The 26,394-nt window shown below is 42.7% G+C and overlaps 2 protein-coding genes across 8 annotated transcripts in view; one reads left to right on the top strand and one right to left on the bottom strand.

Moving 5' to 3' along the window:
* Positions 1 to 9,057, top strand: part of Metap2 (methionyl aminopeptidase 2) — a 28,761-nt gene extending 19,704 nt beyond the window's left edge. Inside the window, exons 7-11 of one of the 2 annotated variants that reach the window (XM_021173585.2) lie at positions 232 to 326; positions 3,979 to 4,075; positions 6,576 to 6,679; positions 7,176 to 7,291; positions 8,040 to 9,057. In XM_021173585.2, the coding sequence (XP_021029244.1) occupies positions 232 to 326; positions 3,979 to 4,075; positions 6,576 to 6,679; positions 7,176 to 7,291; positions 8,040 to 8,292 (665 nt within the window). In that variant the 3' untranslated portion in view covers positions 8,293 to 9,057. The remainder of the gene's footprint in view (positions 1 to 231; positions 327 to 3,978; positions 4,076 to 6,575; positions 6,680 to 7,175; positions 7,292 to 8,039) is intronic. The other variant, XM_021173586.1, reaches the window with a different exon arrangement.
* A 340-nt stretch (positions 9,058 to 9,397) lies between these two features.
* Positions 9,398 to 26,394, bottom strand: part of Usp44 (ubiquitin specific peptidase 44) — a 36,451-nt gene continuing 19,454 nt past the window's right edge. For all 6 annotated transcript variants that reach the window (XM_021173579.2, XM_021173580.2, XM_029482518.1 and 3 more), the window contains 6 exons: positions 23,040 to 23,113; positions 19,930 to 21,433; positions 16,763 to 16,958; positions 14,741 to 14,849; positions 12,846 to 13,051; positions 9,398 to 11,877 (listed from right to left, as the gene is read on the bottom strand). In XM_021173579.2, coding sequence (XP_021029238.1) covers positions 11,678 to 11,877; positions 12,846 to 13,051; positions 14,741 to 14,849; positions 16,763 to 16,958; positions 19,930 to 21,354 — 2,136 coding nt within the window. In that variant the 5' untranslated portion in view covers positions 21,355 to 21,433; positions 23,040 to 23,113 and the 3' untranslated portion in view covers positions 9,398 to 11,677. The remainder of the gene's footprint in view (positions 11,878 to 12,845; positions 13,052 to 14,740; positions 14,850 to 16,762; positions 16,959 to 19,929; positions 21,434 to 23,039; positions 23,114 to 26,394) is intronic.

Below are 26,394 nucleotides of genomic sequence, written 5' to 3'. Positions count from 1 at the left end.
GGGTTTCTCTGTGTAGCCCTGGCTGTCCTGGCACTCACTTTGTAGACCAGGCTGGTCTCGAACTCAGAAATCCGCCTGCCTCTGCCTCCCGAGTGCTGGGATTAAAGGCGTGCATCACCACGCCCGGCTCACAGTTCTCTTTTTAACTATGGTTAATAGAGGAAGTTCTGTAAGCAAATATATCATTTAACAGTTAAGTAAACTTAAAGGTGAATTTTTTTTCTCTTTCAGGTAGAATAATTGATTGTGCTTTTACTGTTACTTTTAATCCCAAATATGACATACTATTAAAAGCTGTAAAGGATGCCACTAATACTGGAATAAAGGTATGTGTGCTATAAGCACTATTATTTAACAACATAATTTAGAGTACTCATAGATTGTTTTAAGGTCTGTATAGGAGTTTAAGTGATTTATATTGCCTGTAAAATTGGCCGTTTTTATTGTTAATTGTTGTTGCTATTTTGTTTTAGACCGGTTTTATGTTTGTAGCAGAACTGAGCAGAAGATAGGGAAACCCCCTACAAACATGTTCACGGCTGGTGTTTCCGACAAAGTGCACTTTTCTTTCATTTGATCAGCATTGACGCATCACAGCATTAAAGGCCCCCGTTTGCATTAGGGTTCACTCTAGTTTATACATTTTGTGGGCTTGGCGAAATTTTCACTGCACCCCAAAGTGTCTGCAGTGCCCTGAAGCACTCACCTTTCCCTCACAGTTTGTCTTAGGGCACATACTCCATAGATGTGACCCTCTTGCATTGCATTGTGTATTCAGAGAGTGTATTCACACATTCACACTGGCTATCCTGCTCTACATTTCCACCAGCAGTGTGCAGGGCAGTTTTAGCACTTGCTCTGTCTTTACCACTCACTCATTTTCTAATGTCTGTATTTTCTTTGGTTTGTAGTCATCCTAGTAGATGTGAGGTAGTGTCTCTGTAATTGTGACTTGCAGTCCCCTGTTGTGAGGACTATCTTTTCATGTCCTAATTCATTGAGGGTTTGCCCTATTACCTATTCAGTACCTTTGGTTTTGTTGGTTTTATTGTTATTTTAAGTTGCAAATAAAAGTCTTTACACGGGCTGGTGAGATGGCTCAGTGGGTAAGAGCATCCGACTGCTCTTCTGAAGGTCCAGAGTTCAAATCCCAGCAACCACATGGTGGCTCACAACCATCCGTAATGAGATCTGGTGCCCTCTTCTGGAGTGTCTGAAGACAGCTGCAGTGTACTTACATATAATAAATAAATCTTAATAAAAAAAAAGTCATTACACTATAATTAAGCAGACCCAAGACTGTGCAGTTTAAGTTCTGTCCAGTTTGACTACGCAGAAAGGATGCCATGGGGCTTCTCATTGAAGCTTATCCTTTAGCTACTTTTGAGCATTTATCCACCACCAAAAATGAAAAAGCCACCATGAGTTAGAAAATTTGTGTGTAAAGATAATTTTTGGATGCTTACTGCCTCTGTCTGCTAACCTAGGCCTAGTCCTGGAAGCTTCTAGCCTCTGTACAATCTAATCTAGGCTTGGAATTGTTTTCAGTCTCTGAGACTTAGTGCTAAGTAAGCTTACGTCTTCTAACTCTTTCTGAACTCCGGCTGGCTGGTTCAACTCAGCTGTTCTGGTCCAAATTTCTTTCCAAGCTGAGTGATTCAGTCTGGCTTCTTTCACCTTCTCTGAATTGCTCTGCTTGGCCTCACACTAACTTGATCTTCTAACTTCTCATTACCTGGCTCATTGTGTCTTCATCTGTGACTAGCTTAGTCTCTCTTCAACTTTGTACAACTGTCCCAGTGAAACTACCACATACAAACACATCCCCTTTAAGTAGCTTCCCTTTCCTCTCATGAGTTGGGCATATCTTATTCTGCTAATCTTTACTTCAACACTTTGCCACTAAATTGGATATCACTTTGAAGCATGGGTGCTTCCTTTTACAAACAAACTTTACCTTCATTGTTTGGGAATAAGGGAATGTCTGCATTCCAGCTGGACCACATAGACCTAGGTCTTTGGATGTGATCCCTTGCCAGAGCAGCCATGTTTCTACATTAAAATTCCTATACAGCAGTTGCGCGTGTGTGTTCTCTCTGAAAGGACAGTAACCTGCTCATTGGTTGTATTCCGTTTCAGTCTTTTCCTTTCTTATCCCCTAGTATGCAGCTTTTGTTCTCTTTTCTGTGTTACAGTTTACCCATGTACATTTGTTTACATGTATCTATCAACTCCTTTGTTGTTTTATTGCTGAGTTTCCAGCGTTCTCTGTCTATAATGAGGTCTCAGTCCTATATCGAGCACATGAGTTGCCAGTGTTTTTAATCTAAAGTTGCCTTTTTCTTGTGATGATATTGTTCTTTTGTTGCCTGTGCCTTTGATATATAAGTAATCACTGTCAGGTCCAGTTTCACGAGGCTTTTGCCTGTAGCTGTGAGAGTTTTATAGTTGTGGGTCTCACTTTAGGTTTGGGGTTGGGGTATGGGTGGGTATTTTGCCCGAATGTATGTCTGTGTCTCGTGTATGTACAGTGCCCTCAGAGGCCAACAAGAGGTTGGATCCCGTGGAACTGGAGTAACATGGTTATAAGCTGCCGATGAGTGCTGGGAGCCAAACCTGTGCTTAGCTCAGGGTTCTGAACTGCTGGGTGTCATTGTAGCCCAGTGGGTCTGAGCCTGTGACTTTCAACACCTCTGTGGGTTAAATGACACTTTGACAGGGTCACATATGAGATTTATGTTATGCTTCATAACAGCAGAATTAAAAATCATGTTAGGCTGGGGATCCGCGCACTGAGGTGGAGTCAAGTGTCTCAGCATTGGGAAGGCTGAGAGCCACTGCTCCAACACCCCTGTTGTGTCATCTTCAGAGATCACCGGCAACTGTCACCTGATTGAGAGGGGGGTTTTCTTACTTCTCAGTCTGTTTGCAATTTGTTTTCTGTTTTCTTGCTTAATTGTTCTGGATAGAACATTCAGTCATGTGTTGAGCAAAACTGGCAATCCTCTTTTACTTTGTTTCTGACCTTAGAAGAAATGTTTCAACAGTTGTATTTGGTGTAGGCTTTTTCTTTGACTTTTCTTTTGAGGGTAGTTTTTCTATTCCTATTTTATTAATCTTTATATTAAAAATTCTATTCTAAATGTATATCCAATTGAAATTATATGTGCCTTTCCCTCATAATGTATGTTTATATTGATGTTATATTTGCTGAACTGCCTTTGTATTCCAGGAATAAATCATTGTGTGTGTGTGTGTGTGTGTGTGTGTGTGTGTGTGTGTCTTTGAGAGTGTGAGCTTATGCTGCCTTGGCTGCCTCTGACTTGGGCTCGGGCTTCCTGTCTCCCTCCATCTGTGGCATATACAGAACTCCACGCATATTATACCACTCTGTCTGCCTTATATTTTTTTTATCCCTCTGGTGATTGTGCACTGCGACTGAGAATCATCCTAATCATTACATAAGGTTAGGATTGATTTCCCTAGAGGTTTTAAGATGGCATACTCCAAGATTCCCAGTTCTACTAGTGCATTTTTGTCTAGGTAGCGATTCCTGGCATTGCTGATGTTTTTTCCTGCATTAAGTACACCCGAGGTGCCCGGTGCCCTTGGAAGCCAGATGAGGGTATCAAATCCCCTGGAACTGGAGTTAAGAGTTATTAGCTGTCATGTGGGTTCTGCTTATAAAACAAGGTTTCCTCTGCAATAGGAGAAAGTATTCTTAGCCTGCTGAGCCATCTTTCCAGCCATCTCTATCCCATTATCATTTATTGTATTCCTTACATTCTTTAAAATACACCACATTGATGACTTCTTACAGGCAAAGGAAATTTGAGTCTAATCTTGTTATGTGCTTAACACCCTTTGCATGGCATTTTATTTTTAGTATGTACAAACTAGCTGTTCTGATTGTCCTTTATTGAAAAATATTAAACCATTATAAAAGTTTGCACCTTAAAAAACATTTTTTTTTTTTAGTGTGCTGGGATTGATGTTCGTCTCTGCGATGTTGGTGAGGCCATTCAAGAAGTTATGGAATCCTATGAAGTAGAAATAGATGGGAAGACATATCAAGGTATTTAACTAGGACTTTAACTAGGACTCTGGGTCAGCTGCAGAGTGTATGGAGACAGCACTGTGGAAGCTGTCTGGGAACCTTGTGTCAGCTGCAGAGTGTATGGAGACAGCACTGTGGAAGCTGTCTGGGAACCTTGTCTGAGGTACTTAGGAGCTAAGAAGACATCTGGGAAATGTATCCTGTGGCATCTAAAGTTGAACTGAGCTCTGTGGGACATTAAGGATGAGAGAGAGGCCAGAGTCTCATTTATTGGTGATTCTCCTACTTGTTTCTTTTGAATCAAGTTGAGAATCTGGAGGCCAGTAATTTCCTAGTCTGCCCTTTAGTCTCTTTGAGCTGCTGCTTTAGGGTTTCCCTAGGGTCACTTGTGCCTTCCGGTGCTCGGCATTCATGCTGCCGGTGTAGTCCTCAGTCCCAGGTCTTTCTGACCGTCTGCTGGCCACAGTCCTCCTTTCTCTAATGCTGTTCTAAACATGGTGAAGTCGGGGGAAGACTGAGGGTAAACTGAAAAGGATAGTGTATGCATAGCAGGACGGAGAAGTCAACTGAACCTTCTCAAGTCCAAGGAAATAAAATGGCTACAAAGAACCTTTCATGTTTGAGAGACTGGGTCTCACTTTCCCACGGTGGCCTTGAAACCTAATGCTGAGGGTGACTTCAGTTGACGCGCCTGCCTCCACCTCCTGAGTGCTTGCGTGTTTGCCCCTAGCCTGCTGCGTGTGGTACTGAGGTCAAGCCTGGGGCTTGCACTCCATCTACCACCTAACCCACCTACCTAGACAGAGGCAAAAACAGTTTTCAGTTGGCTTTGGGGATACTTGGCTAAGACTTAGAGTAATGCTGTATAAACTTTAAAATGCGTTTAGCTGATTATAAGTAGTTTTATTTTTAAAATTTAATTTTTTTCTTAGGTTATTCCACTAAACTCGTAATGTCATTATTTCATTGTTAATTTTTTGGCTTTTCAAAATCTTTTTTTAAAGATTTATTATTATATCTAAGTACACTGTAGCTGTCTTCAGACATACCAGAAGAGGGCGTCAGATCTCATTATGGATGGTTGTGAGCCACTATGCGGTTGCTGGGATTTGAACTCGGGACCTTCGGAACAGCAGTCAGTGCTCTTTCCCACCAAGCCATCTCTCCAGCCTGCTTTTCAAAATCCTGATATGGAATTCTGTTCTTGAAAGGTGGCTTCTTATTAATACTCTGTAGTATCAAATACTATGGAGCTCGATCTTCTAAAGCCTTTTAATATCGTGGAACGAGAGAGGTCTTGGGAGCTTCCCAGCCCTGGTGCTATTGTGGTGCTTTTTTACGCTCCATGATGGCTTCTGTCAGTGAGAACCACTGTTGTACCTCCCAACTCCTGCTCCCTTCCAGTCACAGCAGCGATCTCTAGTGCGCCAGAGTCACGAGCACTCAAGTGTTGGCATTTGCTTCTCTGTCCTTACTGATGACATATTCCTAAGGAGCAGTTATGTGCTGCGTTTGAGACACACACAAAGCTTGAAGCCTGTAGTATGTGTGTCTCTAAGTCTTAATCCTTCAGTACTGCTTACTCCACTTGTTAAATTATTTCTTGCTTTCTGTTTCAAATTTTGAGTAATATTCTATTGTCTAACTTTATTCATTGGTTGTAGGAGATTGAGTTTAGATTTTGTTTTTTGTAGCATTTGAACTTAAGATTCCTTTTTTTTTTTTTTTTTTCGTTTTATTGAGACAGGGTTTCTCTGTAGCCCTCGCTGTCCTGGAACTCTGTAGACCAGGCTGGCCTCGAACTCAGAAATCCGCCTTTCTCTGCCTCCCAAGTGCTGAGATTAAAGGTGTGCACCACCACCACCCGGCTTAAGATTCATTTGACAGTGCCCTTAACCTTTACATTATCTTTAATTTTATATCTATTCTTATATTTATCTTTTGTTTTATAGGCATATTTTTGTCCTTAAGGTTCTTATTTCTATATTGCATCCATCACTTATAATTTATTTTTCCTTTCATTCCTCAACACTCTCTTGGGTAATTGTAAGATGCTGTGTGTGGCTGTACGTGTGTACAGATGAGCACAGGAGCACATGGAGGCTAGCAGGGCTGGTTGTGAGCCACCTGTGTGCGTGCTGCTCTCCCACAGTTGGCTTCTCGCCAGCCTTATTTCACACTTAATGAAGCAAACTTCTCTTTACTTTGTCTCTTTCTTTCTCTTGCTATGGAGAGCCTTGTCTTCTTTTTCTCTTTCTTTCTCTTTCCCCTCCCTCCACTCTATTCCCCCTTTCTTTCTAGAATAGGGACTCACGGTGTAGCCATGGCTAGCCTAGAACTCACTAAGTTTAGACTAGGCTATCTTTGAACTCAGATATTCACCTGCCTCTGCCTCCCAAGTACTGGGGATTTAAAAGTGTGTGCCACCACTCTGACTTTGTATCTTCTTTTGGTATAATCACTTAAAAGTCTGTACCTTCTGAGATTCTGAACAATAATTACATCTTTATTATGACAGTGAAACCCATACGTAACTTAAATGGACATTCAATTGGGCCATATAGAATTCACGCTGGAAAAACAGTGCCCATTGTGAAAGGAGGGGAAGCTACAAGAATGGAGGTATGTGAGTAGCCCTTGCTAACAGGGCATTGTGCATGCTAGGAAGGTGCACTATTGCTGTCAGCCTCAGCCCCAGCCCATCTCTTAGACTTCTGTGAAAAGCCATGACACTTGGTTCTAAACTAACTCTGATCTAAATAAATACTGAACAAAATAAGCTTACAATTCATATTTTGCTGCGCTTATAAAATCTGGGGCTGTCAGTGTACAATTTACCAAGCATAAATATTTATTAAAATAAATATAAATATAATAATAATAATATTTATTTAGTGCTGGTGTCTTTAGGAAGCATTGGGATACAGCAATGAACTAATCTCCTCCTATGTGAAACCTGTATTTTGATAAGGGCTGTCCAGTAGTCAGAGGTGCCGAGGAGACAGGCGCCAGACTGAGGGACTGTGGGAAGGAAGGAAGGAGGTTTCTTTCGTGTTACTGCTTTATTTCATGGAGGTTGGTTAGTTCTCGGTTGATTTTCCCCTTTGTGTTTTTGAAGGAAGGAGAGGTGTATGCCATTGAGACCTTTGGGAGCACAGGGAAGGGCGTGGTTCATGACGACATGGAATGTTCACACTACATGAAAAATTTTGATGTGGGGCATGTGCCAATAAGGTGAGACTTGATAACTCGTGAGCATTTCTTCTGAGGCAAGACTATAGCAAGCCTATCAGGTGGCGCATTTGTAAATGTCAGGGTCTTCAGTCTTACCAGTGAGTTATTTGGTTTCTGTAGTGCAAAAAAAAAAAAAAAAAAAATTATTACCCTGTTAACTTTACCCTGTCTTGAAAATGATGGAGAGATAGGTGTTCAAATCCAGTTTTCTAACGATGATGTAATTATTTCCTGGCATTCCTAGGTTTGAGATTATAATGCTTTTCCTGTTGTTAATAAAGGTCCTATCCCAGTTGACGTGTTTTACTCATTACAGAGGTAGATTATAGGTAGGATTCATGATTTTGCAGGTTGTCACCTGTGAACTTGTATGAAAAGGGACTTCTGTGACACTCGGTCTAGGAACTTAGCACCTATAAGGTGGTCTTCAGCACGTATCATAGTCAGCCATGTCTTTGGACCATTACATCTCTCTCACTATTAGTGAAAGGACAATAAATGTTCTTAAACTCAGACTCCAGGTGCAGACACAGCTTAGATTTGACTTTTTTTTTTTTTGTTTTTTCTCGAGACAGGGTTTCTCTGTGTAGCCCAGGCTGGCCACGAACTCAGAAATCTGCCTGCCTCTGCCTCCCAAGTGCTGGGATTAAAGGCATGCACCACCTCTGCCCGGCTAGATTTGACTTTTATAATGGGTAAATTGGTTAGTTAACTCTTTTGCCAATTGTCTTCACTTTTCTCCCCTTAGGCTTCCAAGAACAAAACACTTGTTAAATGTCATCAACGAAAACTTCGGTACCCTTGCCTTCTGCCGAAGGTGGCTGGATCGCTTGGGAGAAAGTAAATACTTAATGGCTCTGAAGAATCTGTGTGACTTGGGCATTGTAGATCCATACCCACCACTGTGTGACATTAAAGGGTCATACACAGCACAGTTTGAACACACTATACTGTTGCGTCCAACCTGTAAAGAAGTTGTCAGCAGAGGAGATGACTATTAAACTTAGTCCAAAGCCAACTCAACGTCTTTATTTTCTAAGCTTTGTTGGAACACATTATACCACAAGTAATTTGCAACATGTTGTCTGTTTTAGCAGTGGACCTGTGTAATACCGTTATCCATGTTTAAAGGAGTTTGATCAAAGGCAAACTGTCTACATGTAATTAACCAAGGAAAAGGCTTTCAGGACTTTAATGTTAACTGTTTCTCCGTCTAGGAAATGCTGTACTGCTCACTAGTTAGGAATTACTCACACGTTTTGTTTTGAAGACCTAAGAGATGCTTTTTGGATATTTATATTGCCATATTCTTACTTGGATGCTTTGAATGACTTCATTCAGTTCTGCACCTATGCCCTCTGGTATTGCTTTTTAACCTCCCTGGAATCCATTTTCTAAAAAATAAAGACATTTTCAGATCTGAGAGATACATTTTAATGTCTATGGTTGTAATTCTAAGCAGAACGAGGCAAAAGTATGGATGATGTTCTTTTATGGACTGTAGATACGACGGATACTGCAGATTCTCTTCAGGCATGGTGGCTACAAGCTCTTCATGTGTGTGAAGCAGGCAGAAAGGAGTATAGTTGAGGAAGGTTTTTTGTTTTGTTTTTAGAAGCATATTTAAAATGATTTAAGCATCATGGAAAAACCTTGTGCCAACTGGAAAAACCTTACTGTAGTAAATGTCCCTCAAGGGTTCATATTTACAGGATATGTGTTCCACATTAGAAAACCAAATCAACATTAAAGCCAAAAGCAAAAGAAGTTTCAATCTTGTCCTTATCTTTGGATTGGGCTTTTCCTTCCTGAGCCAAGTACTGAACATCACGGCCTCCAGTAAGTTAGAGATCCCAGCATCAGGTTACTCAAGGAGATGAGGTTCGAGGCCTTTCATAAATTGTGTGTTAATTTGAACGTAAAGACACATTCAACTTTAGACTGGGCCCAATAATTATTTAGCTGCTTAAAATCTTTGTATGATTTGCTAGAAATGTTCCATCATAGTTCCAAATTTGTCACTTGCCCAGGTAAAGCCTTAATTTGTGTGTACCTTGACACAATAATGCTGTATTGCTTCTGGAATGCTAAATCAAATTTTATTTTGCTTGACATTGTCTCTGAAGAAAAGGTAGACTTAGGGCCCTGGACCACATGCTGCTTGAGAAGTTTTCCGGGAAAGCTACTTTTGACTGTGTGAGCTGTGTCTTCCTGGTGCTGAGGGGCTCCACTTGAACACACACACTCACAGGCTCTCCAGCTGGCTCCTGGGGTTCAGCATTCATGGTCGTGGCTTTTGAGCAGCTTGACATCTAAGCCCAGGATATTGAAAACTGACCCCTAAATAAACTTGAAGGTTTTCTAAGACCTTTCCTGCAGTCTCCCTCTTTGTAAGGTCCAAACTTCTCTCAGAGTACTGTTAGGAGCAGACATCCTTGTGTCCTGAGTGGCCGGAAGGAGTATGGCCCTATAAAGGAAAGCCAAAACACAAAGCCAAAACCAACACTTGTTGTTTGCTTACTAGTTATGTATCTCTTAAGTCATTGTTACATTTAGTGATGTGTCTTCCTGTGATGGTTAACAATAGTGCCTTTAGTAAATTATTTTACAGCCTAAACTGTTGGTTTTTGTAGGAACGACTTAAGAGTGCGGGTGTGCACTTGCAGATCTGAGGCATTTAATAGGAAACTGAAGTTTCTTTGCATCACTTGGGTTTTGTTCTTGTTTTTGTTTTCAGTATAATCTTAGATTCACAACAAAATCTAGTGGGAAGTACAACAGCCTGCTGTGTGCTAGTTTAATGTTTTGTTTCTCTTAAATACTAGTAAAAAAAAAAAGGTGCTACAATGTGTTGATTCAAAAAAAAAAGGTTCTTGAAATTAAAGGCTCAATTCGGTAACTTTGTCACATGAATCTTTAATGAGGTATATTTAACAGCTGATGCAACAATTTATAGACGCTTTGGGTAAGTGAGCATTTCCAGAGCTAATATTACTCCAACTATTACTCCAGCTGTATTTTTGGCACATATGATTCTGTCTTCGGTTGATATGTTTTTGTTGCAGCTGCCCCAGGTGACACTCCTTTCAGAAGTCTGTGCTAAAGATAACTCTTCCTGGTTTAGATGTCAGCTGTAAATTAAGTCACTTTCTTTAGGAAGAAGGGGGGGAAAAAAAAAAACCCTCTCCCAGTGCCTGACAGGTTCCTTGGGATCTGTAGGTTGGTGGAGGCCCATTTCTGAGCAGGTTGGGTGGCGGTGGCCATGGCTATGGCAGCAGCAGAGCTCCAATCATAAGACCTGGAAAGCTATCTTTAGAACACAGCGAAAGGAATCTCTCTTGCTTTTAGTTAATTCAAGTTTAGATCACTTCTAGTGTTTTTAAAGAGGGGCCAGGGCCCTGAGAGATTCCCAGTGGTCACATAATCCTAGCAAGAGTCAGGCTTAGGGTACTTCAAGAAAAACAAGATCTTAGATGTAATAGCCCAGGTGCCATGCTCGAACTGCTGTGTTCTCTCTGCCTTATATATACATACATCTGCCCCTATGCATCTGTCTTACTCCTTTGAACTAAAAATAAAAAATAAATCTCAAGTACTTAAGACATCTAAAATTAAACGTAAAAACTCATTCTCAAGATAAACTACATTTGTGTATCATAATATATTATTGGTTTGCTAAATTCAAAAATTTGTGACTGCCTTATTAGAACTATTTTTTCATTGCCCATAGTTCCAAAGTTCATTGAAGTATACCATGTGTAAATCTGCTATTTTCATTTTGAATTTGTGCTCAATAAAGGACAGTTATGGAAGCAATAAATTTTGTAGTGAAAGACCAGTATCTGCATTAAATCTATTCCGAGCCCTGTAGAAGCATGAAGCCTCAGGAATAACTGGAGCTAAGTGATACTTCAGTATTTCACTTCCACTCTGTTTACCTCCAAGGGGGCAGGAGCTGGAGTCAGTAAGACAATCTGTGACGAGCGTCTCCTTCCCCGTGGAGTTAGAATCTGTATAGAAAACAGCTACAGCTATATAAATATATATTTATATGTATATAATGATGCCACCTGAATTTCTTTAGTAGATTGCACAAATTCATGATCTGAGGCAATTAAGACATCAGAATATAAGAGTCTGAGGTTAAACACTAAACGTTTAAAACTCAAAATATTTGAAGAAAGTTTAGTTGGCCTATAGTTGATATACATATATTTATAGTTTGTCTCTGTAAAAAAAGAAAAGAAAAACTTCGTAGTTAAATACACAATGTCTAAACATAGCAGGCACTGATCATAATTCCAGAATAAAAACAATGAAGCACAGCAGCGTACGTCAGCCCATTTAAAAAGGATATATACAGATAACGAGAGCCCACTGTCTGGATCAGCTAAGGACTTCATTAGAAGAGGCATCAGTCTCCTTACTGGGGTGCTGGCTATTGGACAGGAGCTCGGGAGGCAAGAGTTTCGAATGTCCATTCTCAGTCACTCGCTGAGTATAAAATAAGATATAAGCTTGGGCCTTGCGTACTTCTTCCATCGTGCACATGCTCAGCTTGGAATCGTTGCAGTGGACCCAGAACCCTAAGAGCGAAGCACAGAGAGCAGGAGTTGGAAAAGAATCTCAAGTTTCCACTACAAAAGCCTCCTTGACTGCAAATGGAGGGTTTCCTGCAGGAAAGCAACGGCAGGCTGTTTCTTTGCAGTGGAAGTGTTCCTCTAGGAAAACGTATCTGTTCTTAGTAGTTTGCAGTTACGGAATCTGACACATGTACTTGTCACCCTCCATTCCCAAAGGGAGAGAATTGTGGCTCCAGCTACCTACTATGAAGCACAGTACAGTCCTGGTAGGTTTTCAGAGTCTTTTTCAGAATAGCAAGGCTTTTTGCTGAGGAAAGCAGAAAGGTGACTGTAGAAGGGACAAGGAGGACACAATGAGGGTGATTCTGTATGTTAAATCTGAACAAGTATCTGCCATCTCCGGGTCATTAAATACCCTGTTCTCTAACAAACCAGTGACCACAGTGTGACTTTAAGAAAATCTGGCCAGTGCTGGGGCCTGGTGGCACATTTGGGAGGCAGAGGCTGATTCTTGGTCATGATGTTTGTGCAGGAATAGAAACCCTAAGACAGTATTTAGTATTTTAGTATTGTAAACTTGTATTTTCTGTACCCTCAACCCACCAAAAATCCAGCAGAAGGCCCTTTTTCTAGAAAGAAGGCGGGTGGCTGATCAGGTGACTTAGTAGCCAACTTAGAAATTGCTAAAAGTCTTAAGCAGGGCTGGTGAGATGGCTCAATGGGTAAGAGCACCCGACTGCTCTTCTGAAGGTCCAGAGTTCAGTTCCCAGCAACCACATGGTGGCTCACAACCATCTGTAACGAGATCTGGCGCCCTCTTCTGGAGTGTCTGAAGACAGCTACAGTGTACTTACATATAATAAATAAATAAATCTTAAATAAAATAAAATAAAATAAAAGTTTAAAAAAAAAAGTCTTAAGCAGACGCTTGCAAATCTAACCCAAGATAAACTTGGTTTTCTCAGCTCTACCTCCTTCAGAATTGTAGCAGTAGGCAGTATAGTGTCCTGAGCCAAATCCTTTTCCATGGTGAATTACGACAGCAGATAAATTATAGATAAAGCACTCTGGTCTGAGAGCGTTCAGGGTCTCCCCGCAGCAATAAGGCTCCATGTTTAAGGTTTCCTCAAAGACAACATGAACACCAATCTTCTCTCGGTTATTACGTCCTGACCATCTAGGAACAAAAGCAAGCGACACTTCAGAATCAAGGGAAGAAAGCTCGCCATATACTAAGTCTAGGTTGTTTTAATAGTCAATTCTGGAGAGAGCAAAATCTAAAGAAGCGTTTATATGGAACAGGTGTTCTCAGGGCCAAGTTGGCTGTGGAGGGATGTGTGTTTCTTTGGTAACAAGGCCCAGTGAAGTCTGCTTTCTTAGTTTAACAATGCATGAATGTATAGTTGGGAGCATTAGACTTGGTAGGCAGGCATTTCACCACTGTACTATATAGTTGAAGCTCTTCTGTCATTTTTGACACTTGTTAACACCCTTCCTCAAATCCCACGGCACTAACATAGTTCTTTACCAAATAACTTCTGTGTATGCATACCTGTATTCTTGTAGAAGGAGCCCAGTATCTCTCAAAAAGCATTCATGTGGCTGCTGAAAGCATCTAACAGCTACGAGTCAGTCAAAGGCCAAGGTTAACAGTGCATATTGGGGAAGGGACATTTTTACTTCTGTAATGCTGTGCTTGAACTTAAGAAATTACTCTTGTTGGCACGGTGGTCTGTACCTTTAATCTCAGGCAGAGGCAGGAGGATCTCAAGTCTGGTCTACATAAGAGTTCAGGGTATCCAGGGGGGTACATGGACCCTGTTTCAAGAAATTAGTAAATAAGAAAACTGCTTTAGGAGCTGGCAAAACAAGATGGCTTAAGTAGGTAAGGGTGGCTGCCACCAATCCTGACAGACTGACCTCAGTCCGTGGCAGAATGAGAGAACCAACTCCAAGAAGCTGTCCTCTGACCACTACATGTGCTTTGTGGTATTCCTGCGGGTGAATGCACATGCATGTATACAAATAAATAGACAATTGCACTTAAATGCTTTTGATTGAACTCTTGGGATGTTTGCTTCTGAGGCTCGTCTCTCTGTGTAGCCCTGGCTATCTTGGAACTCACTATGTAAACGAGTCTTGTCTTGAACTCAGAGATCCACCTGTGTCTGCCCAGTCCTGAGTGCTGGGGTTAAAGGTGTGTGGCACAACGGCTGGCTTTCTTATGGTTTTATGTTACATTTTATCTTGTGTGTCCCATTCTGGAAGATGTTCATGCTACAGCGTCAGTGAGGGTCAGAAGCCAAGGCGTGGACTGAACTCGGTGGTAGGAGCTTTAACTCCTCACTAGTCCCCAAACTGCTATGTCTTTGATCAATATATTCTAAGCACAAAGCAACTGGGTAAAATATATACACATTACAAAATTACATCTTTAAAAAAGTATACCTGAATATTAAACAATAAATATAATTAAATCCACATGGAGCAGGTCAGAGTCGCTGCTGGGATAAGTGGTATGCTCTGGAATCTTGGTACTGAGGAAGCCAAGGCAGGAGGATTCTCAATTTGACACCAGGCTAGGGTACCTGACACAGCAAGTTCTAGGCTAGCCTGGCTCGGGCTCAGAAAAACAGTTATCAAAACAACTCAGTTACTGAATATAGATGTCTGCCATTCAAAGCAAAGATAATAACTGCTACACTTTTTAAAAAGAATAGCATACATTAGCCAAGTATTCGGTGTTCAAATGGAATCCACTGTATGTCTACTCTAAGTCTTGAAGCATCCTAACCAGAAGAAGTGACCCAGTTACCGCTACCCCCCCGCCCCCCTGTAAGTGGTAGACAGCTGGAACACTACTGACCTGAACCGTTTGAGGTGCAGTCTGAGAACCTGAGGTAGATGGCATATCATAAGCTGCTTCTGGGCTTCTGTGAATACAACTGATTTTGACGAAAACTTTCTACGCTTTGCTAAAATACAATAAAATGAAATAAAAACAGTTTCAAAGATTACAAGGAAAAACGCTGGAGTAAACTCTTTCATGTTCTCATCCACACTGGCACCAGGTCTAGCACTATGTTGCAGGTGAGCCCAGGCTTTGACCTCGGGAAGTGGAGAGCACTTTGTAAAATGAGAAATGGAGGCGGAGTCAGGGTAGACATGGGATTTAATAACAATCCTTCAAGGGGCTGGACACGAGGCTCAGCAGTTAAGAGCGAGTGCTGCCTGGCAGGGAATCCAGATATCCAGATTCAGTTCCCAGGACCCACATGGAGGCTCACAACTGTCTGCGACTTACAGGTCCAGGGAGTGCCACACCCTCTTCTGGCTTCAGCAGGCACAACACATGCAGTGTGTTTTTATACATGCAGGCAAAACACTCACGCAAGAATAAGACAGAACGCCGCTATATATTTAAGAGTAGGTTTGCCTAGGCCAGCTAAGCAGGAGAAAGTTAACAGTTTCTTCCATGCATACTTTAATAACACACTTCCTGGACTCTTAAAAAACGATGGTCAATTCATTTAGCCTTCGCCAAACTGGCCCCAGGCATGTGAGTGTGTACAGCACACAGCATCCTGCATCCTTAGCTTTACCTGGTGAGGCTTCCCAGGTCTCCTCACTCTACCAATGCCATGCTCTTTTAACAAGGAGAACTCGGGGTTCTTGTCTCCCCGCTTCTCTCGTGTCCACCTAGGGACTGTGCTCTGTAGTCTCTGCTGGACCATCCACTCCCAGAGCTTGCTGGTTAGCAGCTGCCTCTCATGCCAGCTTGGGGTGACTTCCACTGGCTGCTAGAAGCTTTTCCTCCAGGAACCCATAGGCTGCTAAATGCCCTTTTCCTGCTTTTGGACTCTATGTGTATGGCTACCCAGTGTGCGGGGCCTCTGGCTTCTATCTGCAAATCTTGCCCTTTCTGTATTAAAGCAGCTCTTCCAGGCCTGGATTTGTTGGCCTCATTGCATATTCAAATCACTATAAGACTGTTTTCTACATGTATAATATTATCCCAAAATTTTGGTGATGAAGATATTTGAGACACTTTAAATTCATCCTAACAAATCTGACAAAGGCCCATTGCTCTCTCAAGTCCTGTAGACAGATCTTAGGCTACGTCATAACCTAATAACATGAAAATAAGGCAGCACTCAGAACAAAATGTGACTTTAAGTGGTTCTAGAAAATAATCAATATGACATCTCTTCAGCTGCCTAGCATGCAGGAAATATGCCATAACACTGTTTTATAAAAAAGAGTATCTCAAGCCCTCGCATCATTTTTTTTTCTGAGACATGGAAAATTTTCAAATAAATTATTATTGAGCCAGGCATTCGCCTTTAATCCCAGCACTCGGGAGGCAGAGGCAGGCAGATCTCTCTGAGTTTGAGGCCAGCATGGTCTATAGAGTTAGTTACATGATAGTTACAAAGAGAAACCCTGTCTGGGAAAACCTAAATCAATCACTCAGTCAATCACTTAGAAGTATACAGTAAATGTTTTGCCTTCCTGTATGTCTGTATACCACACATGTGCGCGCCTAAGATGGCAAGAAGCCATCAGACTCCTTGAGACTCGAGTTAAAGACAGATTTGAGCTGCCACGTGGGTGCTGGGAATGGAACCCTGGCTCTCTATCAGAACTGCCAGTGCCCCTAACTACTGAGCCATCTCTCCAGCACTACAAGAAGAAATTTAATATCACCAATGATGATTATCAAGTAGAAATGTCTGATTTCTTTTGCAGAACTAAAAAAAAAAAAGAGAGAGAGAGAAAAAGTCATTTTCATAGCTACTACTGAAGCACGCACACACTTTCTTCCAGGTTCCCTGGTCTCCACCTAATATTAATCTTACAAAAGCACAGAGAGCTGGACCACACTCACAGTTACAGTGGTCACACGCGTAGATTTTCCCTTCTAAAGCTTCTGTTTCTGTAAATTTGTCCAACATCTCAGTCACCAGGCACGGCTGGGAGGCAGCATCTTTCCCACTGCACTGGTATCTCTCTGGAAACTCCAGGGACAAGTCCCAGAAGGATTCTATGGTGTCTGATTTGTTGTCACAAGCAAGACATGTAACCTGCAAGGGAACGTGTTACTCCGCGTTACAATCTTTCTGCCAAAGCATTCCCCTTCGCTGGAGCTCACGGCGGCCCAAGGAGCGTCTTGTTTTCTGTGAAATGAACTATTAGCACGCTGACAAGCGGGTTTTACAATCTGTCAGGACAGTCGAGTGGAACTTTTTTAAGAAGCTACTAGGCGGGGCTGGTGAGATGACTCCAGAGGAAGGCACTGGCTGCTAAGCCTCATGATGGTCCAACTGAGGAGGATTCCTTGGCCCCAAAAGGGAGAGAGAGAGAGAGAACCCAGTTCTAGAGATGTCCTCTAACACCCAAACCCACATGAGTGCACACACCACAAAACAAAGGAGTTCTAATAACTAGAAACAATTTAGTGATTGGGTTATTTAATGCCACCAACCCAGCCCAGAACCAGTTGGAGACATTATAAGCTGAATCTAAACACAACATGCAAAACAGAGCTAGAGAGGTGACCTGGCTCTCGAGTGCCAGCCAGCTGCTCTGTTCTTCCAGAGGTCCTGAGTTCAATTCCCAGCACCTACATGGTGGCTCACAATCGTCTAGAATAGGATTTGATGCCGTCTTCTGGTGTGCAGGCATACAGGGAACAAAACAAGGCAAAGTCAATGCAGACTTTGGTGTAACAAGCCAACAGGAAGAACCCCGCTAGAGATAAGTCTAGGAATTCAACATGGAAGTCGGGCTTTGAGAAGTTTCCTGGAGTGCCCCAGAAGCCTATCACATGACTTGTAGGGAGAAAGACTCTAGGAAAGAGAGATGAGGTGTAATGGCTCAACGGGAGGATGCAAGGCCCCAAGGAGAAGCAAAATGTTTATAGAACAAATTGTATTCATTTCAGGGCTGGAGAGATGGCTCAGGGGTTAAGAGCATTGACTGCTCTTCCAGAGGTCTTGGGTTCAATTCCCAGCAACCACATGGTGGCTCACAACCATCTGTAATGAGATTTGATGCCCTCTTCTGGTGTGTCTGAAGACAGCTACAGTACACTTATATACATAAAATAAACAGTACACTTATATACATAAAATAAATTTTTTTTTACTCATTTCAAGATTCATTTATTTATAAAGTGAAAAAAAAATGACAGCCATTCTCACACTATAAAAATCTAAAATGAGAAAATAACTTTTTTGAATATTAAGTTATCATTACCCAAACTACTCTGTTTTTTAGAAAAGTCTATGTACTTCTGTGTGGGCGTGTGCGTGTGTGGGGATGGCGCGCTCTTGGAGGCCAAAGGCACGGGCGCCTCCGGGAGCACGAGTTACAGACATTGTGAGCAGCCTGCCACGGTGCTAGGAACTGAACCTGGGTCCTCTGCAAGAACAGTAGCTGCTCTGAACCACTGAGCCACCTGCCCAGCTCCCAAGCTACTCCATTTGGATAAAGGATTTCTAAGACTGTGTCACAGGGAAAACTACTAATTTATCATGATATAACGCAACACTGGAAATAGTCCCAAATCTACAACAGAGATATGATTAAATACATTATGGTAGAAATAAAACAGGTACAGAAATGTTTGGAAAAGAAGGATTAAAAACATTTTTTTAAAGATTTATTTTTTTTTTAAGTGTGTGCATTTGTGTGGTGGATGGAGCATGTTAAGTGCAAGCGCCTGTAAAGGGCAGTGGTGTCAGATACCCCTGTGGCTGGAGTAGAGGCAGTAGTGAGCCACCGGTGTGGGTGCTGGGACCCAAACTCCAGTCCTCTGCAAGAGCAGTAACCACTTAACCATCTCTCTAGCCCAGTGGAGCTCAACGTTTGGGTCAAGGCCCTTTGAGGGTCGAACAGCTCTTCTTTCACGGGGTCCCCTAAGACCACGGGAAAACACAGATATTTACACTAAGACTCATAACAGTAGCAAAATTAATGGTACGAAGTAAGCCCTTCTGCCGCAGCTAAAATACAAAGGAAAGCTGTGTGTTAAGGGAAAATGGGCTTTCGACGGTAGGCAGTTTACCAAGTCCACTGGTCAGAGGACCACTGTGTAGATGGAATCTGGCTTGCAGCCTGTTCTTCCACAACTAGGAAAACTTACAGAAGTGACCGAAACAAAGGAAAACCATTTAGGATGGTTAATCTAAAAACAAAACAAAACAAAAAAACACATTTCTTTACCCTACTTGTTCAAGATTTTTAATAAACTGCTCATGTACCGTAACAATTCTCTCAGTATAGCAACAATGTCCTCCAGGTAACACACACACACACACACACACACACACACACACACACGTGTTATTTTAAATGAGAGTATGGAGTTTTTCTCTTAACCTAGCTATCTCCCAAATAATTGAAACTGGACTATTATACTTATTTAACAGCTTTAAGGGCACAGCAATAGGGCAGTATTAACTCTCTCTTAATCCTCTAAACTAATCTGGCTACTTCCCAACTAAAGGCTCCCTCTGCTCCAGGTCATGGTACCCCCCCCCCCAGCAAACTGCCCCCACCCAGCAAATCCCTACCTCCTCTCTCACTCTCTCCCCAGCCCTCCTGTCTCCCCTTTTCAGTCATTGATCAGCGAGCTTTATTGACCAATCAAGGAATAATTGGGGAGCAATGCTTACACAACACTGAGATTCTTAAAATAAGGATTTCAACCAGATATGGGGGCACAGAAATCAGCATTTGAATAATTTAAGGATACTCTTTATGCAGGACACAGTGACATTATGACTACCCTCAGAGAATGGCTGTACTCTAACCTAGAAGATGCAGTTCTCCTTACTCTCTCCCCCCATAAAGTCTCTGCTTCCACAAATACACAGCTATTTCCAATGATTCAGAGATCCGAGACTTCTTCACACACTCGTGAAAGAAAGAAATCTATTCTGACCTAAAAATGCCACCAACTTTCCCACGCTCGATCCATACAGAATACCGCGTTGTAGGCCGCCCTGTAGGAATTGCCGAAGATGATAAAATGTGGCAAGACATCCATACCTGACTAAGAAGTTGTCCGTGAAAAATGTTATTCACCACATTCAGAACTTGCTCTATAAGCCTCCTTTGGGAAGTGGGGATGAGGGCTGGTAACTTGGTTCCGGTTGTCTCTAGTTCACGTTGTATCTTATCCAGAAGTTCACAAAGAAATTCCTGAGCATCCTGCTGGGCGTAACCGCGGAAAGCAGGGATCAGCTTCCACACGGAGTGAAGCATGGCAAACGGCGAGACCAAGGCCCACTCTCCAGACCACATGACTTGGAACAGGATATGCAATTCATGGCAGAGAGAACTGTACGGGGAACTGGGCTCCCTTGGCTGAATAAGCTCCATGTTCCGACCTTTTGAGGCCCCTCCGCTCAGGCCTGAGGATAAACCCGAATGTCTGGAGCATGCGAAGCCTTTCTCTTTCTCTTGCCCTTCGTTCATTTGCTGTGCCGCCGCCTCCGTGACGGCTGAGTGCTTATAGGATCGGGCCTTATCGCTGGCAGCCACAGCCAGCCACTGGTTCAGGTCAAGCTTTAAAAAACACTGTCGAAAAATGAGTAAATGACTCAACACTTGAAGAACAGAATTCATATAGCAAGTATTTCCTAAATTTCTCAGTCCGGTTACACCAGGAGTTACCACGGGCCTTCGTTTGATTAAGGAGTCACTTACTTTTTTAAAAGTCCTGTCTTCCGAAGTAGGCAGCGCGGCTTTGTCCTTTGCTGGGGATGCGGGAGGTGGGGGCGGCGCCTGCACTGGCACGATTTCGATTGTGGCCGCCTCCTCCGAGGAGCCTTGTAAGCGTAAACTCTTCCGCGGAGGTGTGCTTTCCAGCTCGGCTTTCATCTGCTGCTCCAACTCCTGCTGCTGCCTTCTCTTCGCCTCTCGTTTTGCTACCATTCTCTCCTGAGTTGGCTCTTGCCCTTTCCTTCCAATTGCTGACTGTTCGAACCAAATTCGAAAGGTTTTCCCCATGAGCGCCCGTCTCCTGTGCCAGAGGGCGGCGCACATTGGATCCTCGTTTCCAGGCAGAGATTGGGTGCCGTCGAGTAAGGAGTAAACATGGTCCTGTGCATCCACAGAATGTAAAACCGAGTCACTCTGAACCACACAGGGGTCCTTTTTACTTTTGATTGCACTTAGTGTACTCCGTAGTGACTTCAGGTCTCCGGCTGCGTTATCGTTTAGGACATAATCATTACAAAGATAACAAAAAGCGTACATGTCGTTCACCTCGAAGGCAACGGGATGGCTGCTTTCTTGAAAGTGCTTCAGTGCGTGCTCTTGGATGTATTTCCCACAGGCAACGTGGGAACAGCTGAGGCAAGCCCAAATGGACTCGGTTGTGCTGCAGACCATACAGTACCATTTCTGAGGGTCCAGGATGGAATGGCCTTGAGCAAGCTGCAACTGCTCAACGTGCTTGCACCTATCCATTGTTAGCAGGTAGCTAGTCTGTCTGGGAGACACATAATCCAGACGGGCCTCTCTTCACAACCCCGGGAGCATCTGAAAACTAAGCCGAACAAGATCAAGTTCTTCCTAAGATCTAAGCGAAGATTCCTGGTTTATCATTTCCCAAGGTATTAATTATAATATTACTTACAAATTTACTGCCTCTCAATCTTATTTCACTGTTCTCCCTGTCCTTGCTTTGATCTCTCTCTCTCTCTCTCTCCATACACACACACACTTCTCTTTACTGTCTCCATTGGGTCCACTTTAAAACCTTTGTTTTTGATTTTCTGTCACCATCTAGTGAAAAATTAGTGACCAGTTTCGAGTCCATTAGAATAATATGTATCCAACACTTATAGCTGTTTCCAAAAGCATATCACACACTCACACACACACATTTATACGTGTGTATGCTAGCAGTATGAGCGGTTTAAACAAACTAGAGTAACACTGGGAGTATTCAGAGGCCTGTAACGACATAGGCTTATATATAGGCATATATATGCTCACATATATATACACACACATATATGTATGTATAAATATATGTATATGTACATATATTTTTAACATAGGCTTATAAATAGGTATAGCCTATTATATACAGTTGCTAGTAAGACACTGATTATCAATATATGCCAATGCCCTACATCTTTTTATGTGTTGATGGGAAACTCTTATTTTTTTGTTTTTGTTTTTTGTTTTTTTTTTGAGACAGGGTTTCTCTATATGGCTGTCCTGGAACTCACTTTGTGGACCAGGCTGGCCTCGAACTCAGAAATCCGCCTGCCTCTGCCTCCCGAGTGCTGGGATTAAAGGTGTACGCCACCACGCCCGGCTGATGGGAAACTCTAAAGATCACTTGATCTCCATTCGGTGTATATGGGTGCTTTGCCTGGACACATGGAGATGTACCATGGGCATGCCTGGTGCCCTTGGAGGTCAAAGAGGGTATTAGATTCCCCTGGAACTAGAGCTGTAAGCTGTCATTCACGTGGACACCATGAACAGAAGCCAGACCCTCTCTCTGCAAGCTTCTGCTCTTCCCTCAGCCATCTCTCCAGCCCTTGGGGTCGCTCCAGATCAGAGAGGGATCGCTCAGAGGAAACGGTTGGCTTTATTTCCCTAATACCTCTAGAGTCCAGCTACCCATTGCCTGTTGTTCTCCCACCAGCATTGATCCAAACCACGGTGACATCTCACCTGGATCATTACAATGAGGCTTCTAAATGGCTTCCCTATTTCTACACTCATTGCTATCAAAAGTTCACTTCACACACAGGGGCTGAGCGGGTGGCACAACTGTTAAGAGCACTGGCTCCTCTTCTACAAGACGTGGGTTCAGTTCCCAGCACTGACATGGCAGCTGACAACCTGTCACTTGAGTTCCAGGGGATTCAACACCCACTTCTGGTCTCCACGGACACTGCACACAAATGGTGCACAGACATTTACCCATACACATAACACATAAGTATCATACATATAAAATTAAATCTTTTTTAAAAATTCAAAGTTTACTTCACACAGCAGTATTTTGCCTCTAGACTCAAATAACCAGAGCGTAGACCCGACACCAGATCTTTATTCTGCCCCTTCTCCTTTCCGGGTTGAATCAGCAGAGATGTATAAACACACACACACACACACACACCACCCGTTACCTGGGTCTTGGAGGATTTTCGGTCTGCATCACTCCTCAACTTGTCTATGGGCAATATAAAGTCAGCAAAGAATTCTGTGGGGGAGAATGGAGGAGAATCAGTTCTGTAGGTGACAGAGCAAACTGATGGCAAAGAGGCTGGAGAATTCGGAAAGTGCGGCTGCCACAGTGGAGCAGGTTTGAAGAAGGGAGCAGAGACAGAGCTACCCACTTACAGGAGACAAAAGCCTGCTACCCACTCCTGGGAGTTGTCCCTGACCTCCACACGCACACGGAAGCAGATACAAACAAAAAAATGTAACTGTAAAAAAAAAAAAAAAATGCGGACATGCACACTGGCTGCTCTTCCAGAAGACCCGAGTTGGATTCCCTACACCAACACAGTGTCTCACAGTTACCTGGATCCGGGGATCCAACGCCCTCTTCTGGTCTCCAAGGGCACCAGGCACGCACATGGTACACACTTATACATGCAGGCAAAGCATACAAGTCATAACATTTTAAACATTAAATGTAGTGAAGGGCTGGCAAGGTGGCTCAGTGGGTAAAGGTGCTTGCCGCCAAGTCTGAAGAAGTTCCATCTGGAGGGACCCACACGGTGGAAGGACAGACTCCACTCTCACACACTGGCCTCTTGATCTCTCCATGAGAACCAGAGCACACCCATGTCTACACACTAAAGAAATGTAAATTTAAAATGCAGAGAAAACAGCTACAAATTAGCTCTCTGGGAAATCAAATCAGAACCAGAATTAGATAACTATTCATTTAAATCCTTGAAGGACAGAGAGAGAGAGTTCGATAATCAAGAAAATTTACTTCAGCTTTAGAATTCTCTTGTCTTTTGATTTTCTGAGACAGGACCTCATTATTAAGCTCAGGTTGGCCTTGAACTCTCAATTCTTCGGACTCCACGGCCTTCTAAGAGACGGGGTTGCAGGTGCATCCCAGGGCCACAACTATGAGCTCATTGTGGAAAACAACAACAAACTGTTTAGAGGCGGGGCTTCGTGCCTCCCAGGGTGAGCCCAGTTTCACTATCCTCCCCAAGTGACCTTCAGTTTCCGATTCTCCTGCCTCCACCTTCTGAGCGCTGGGCTTACAGGTGTGTGCACCACACCAGGTTTTTGATGTGCTGCGGATGACCGTGGGGCTTTGTGGGCAAAAGGCAAGCATTCTAACAGCTGGACTACATCCCTAGGCCCATTGTTTAAAAAAAAAATAAGGCCGGGCGTGGTGGCACACGCCTTTGATCCCAGCACTCGGAAGGCAGAGGCAGACTGATTTCTGAGTTCGAGGCCAGCCTGGTCTACAAAGTGAGTTCCAGGACAGCCATGGCTATACAGAGAAACCCTGTCTTGAAAAACAGAAAACAAAAAAAAAACGTTTAGAGCGTTAGGACAAGTTAATACCAGTAAGACTAACCACTACAGTCGCTACATTTTCTTACTCCAAAAATTAGTATTTCAGGGGTCTGGGGAGATGGCTCAGCAGTTAGGACAACTGCAGCTATTCCAGAGGACCTGGGTTTAGTCCTCAGCACCCACGTCTGGTGGCTCACAACTGCCTGTAGCTCCAGTTCCTGAGAATCCAATGCTTCTGGTTTCCATGTGCATTTGCTCTCACATGCACATATACAGACATGTAATTAAAAATTTTAATTACAAGTAGTGGTGGTGGCACACACCTTTCTTTAATCCCAGCGCTTGGGAGGCAGAGGTAGGCTGATCTCTGAGTTCGAGGCCAGTCTGGACTACAGAGTGAGTTCCAGGACAGCTAGGGATACACAGAGAAACCATGTCTCAAAAAATAAACAACACCACAAACCCTAATATTTCACTGGGGCTAGAATGATGACTCAGCAAGTTAAGAGCACTTCCTGCTCTTTGTATAAGACCCAGGTTTGGTTTCCAGCAAATCCACAACTCAGAACCAGCTGTAACCCCAGGTCCCCAGGATCCAATGTTCTCTTCTGGCCTCTGTGGGTACCAGATACAGACAGGCAACACACAAATAAAAATGCATCCTTTAAACAAAATAAGAACTCGATTTCATTTTAAATTCTAGTTTTCTGGGGGCTGGGGTTAAGAGCGCCCTTAATTACTTTTGCAGAGGACCAGGTAAAATTGCCTACACCCCACATGGCCCTCATCACCATTCACAACTGTAGTCACAGGGAATACCGTCACTCTGACGTCCAAGGGCAGCAGGCATACACATGTCGCATGCATACGTGCAGGCAATCCACTCATTCACAAAAATAAAATCAATCAGTCTAAAAACAATGTTACTATTCTAGTTATCTTCAACAGGACCTTTTTAGCTGACCACTCCTTATATTAATTTTTTTTTATGACACTTGGGTGTGATCACAAACTTGGGAAGCGTCTACCAGGGCAGAGAATAAATAAAGGTCAATACTATGAATAATACAACCTGAATCTTCTAATCAGTGCAACTATTGGCCCAAATGAAAGTCAGGAAAGCCAGAACACAAAATAGGCAACTAAATTACAAGTCAATAAAGTAGCAGAATGAGGGAAACGGCTAGTGTATATTTCTAAAAAGAATTAACCTATCGGAATTAAAATGTCAATAGTCCCTAAATTACACTGCATTAATTCCTCCTTAGCTCAAATAACTACATAGAACTTATGTTTTATATAATTATGTTATAGGCACCATTTTTATAATTACAAAAATTAAAGTCTTGGAAGGCCAAAAAAATACATTTAAAAGTCCTTTACAAGATATATTATTCAAATTACAACACAGCGTTTACTTTTCTACTCTCATAGATCTAGATATTCCCCATATATCTTTTGCTAAAATGTTTTATAGATAAACCGTCTGTAAGTCTTTATAACCGGAATGTGAACTAGTGTCTTAAAAGAAGCAGGCACACAAGCTTTATATGAACATACACTTCTTTAACAAGAAGAAGAAGACGAAGAAGACGACGACACAAAGGGATATACCATAGAAGTAAAGTGCTTGCCTAGGACACAGAAGACTCTGGCTTCAAATCCCACTACTAGAATAAGAAAACCATACAACCACTGAAAAACCTTCAGGTACTGTACATTTAACAGATTAAAATTCTGTTCTGGTAATCCTGGAAGTCAGGCATAGAGCATAGTGATCCAAACCTACGTCTTCCCAGCACCCACTGAGGCAGAAATCAGAAAACAGCCTGGGGGCTGGTGAGATGGCTCAGTGGGTAAGAGCACCCGACTGCTCTTCCAAAGGTCCAGAGATCAAATCCCAGCAACCACATGGTGGCTCACAACCATCCGTAACGAGATCTGACTCCCTCTTCTGGTGTGTCTGAAGACAGCTACAGTGTACTTACATAT

This window comes from Mus caroli, chromosome 10, assembly GCF_900094665.2.
Source record: "Mus caroli chromosome 10, CAROLI_EIJ_v1.1, whole genome shotgun sequence".
NCBI lineage: Eukaryota > Metazoa > Chordata > Mammalia > Rodentia > Muridae > Mus > Mus caroli.
Note: the sequence above shows the minus strand (reverse complement) of the source record. Positions and strands in the feature narration are given on the sequence as shown.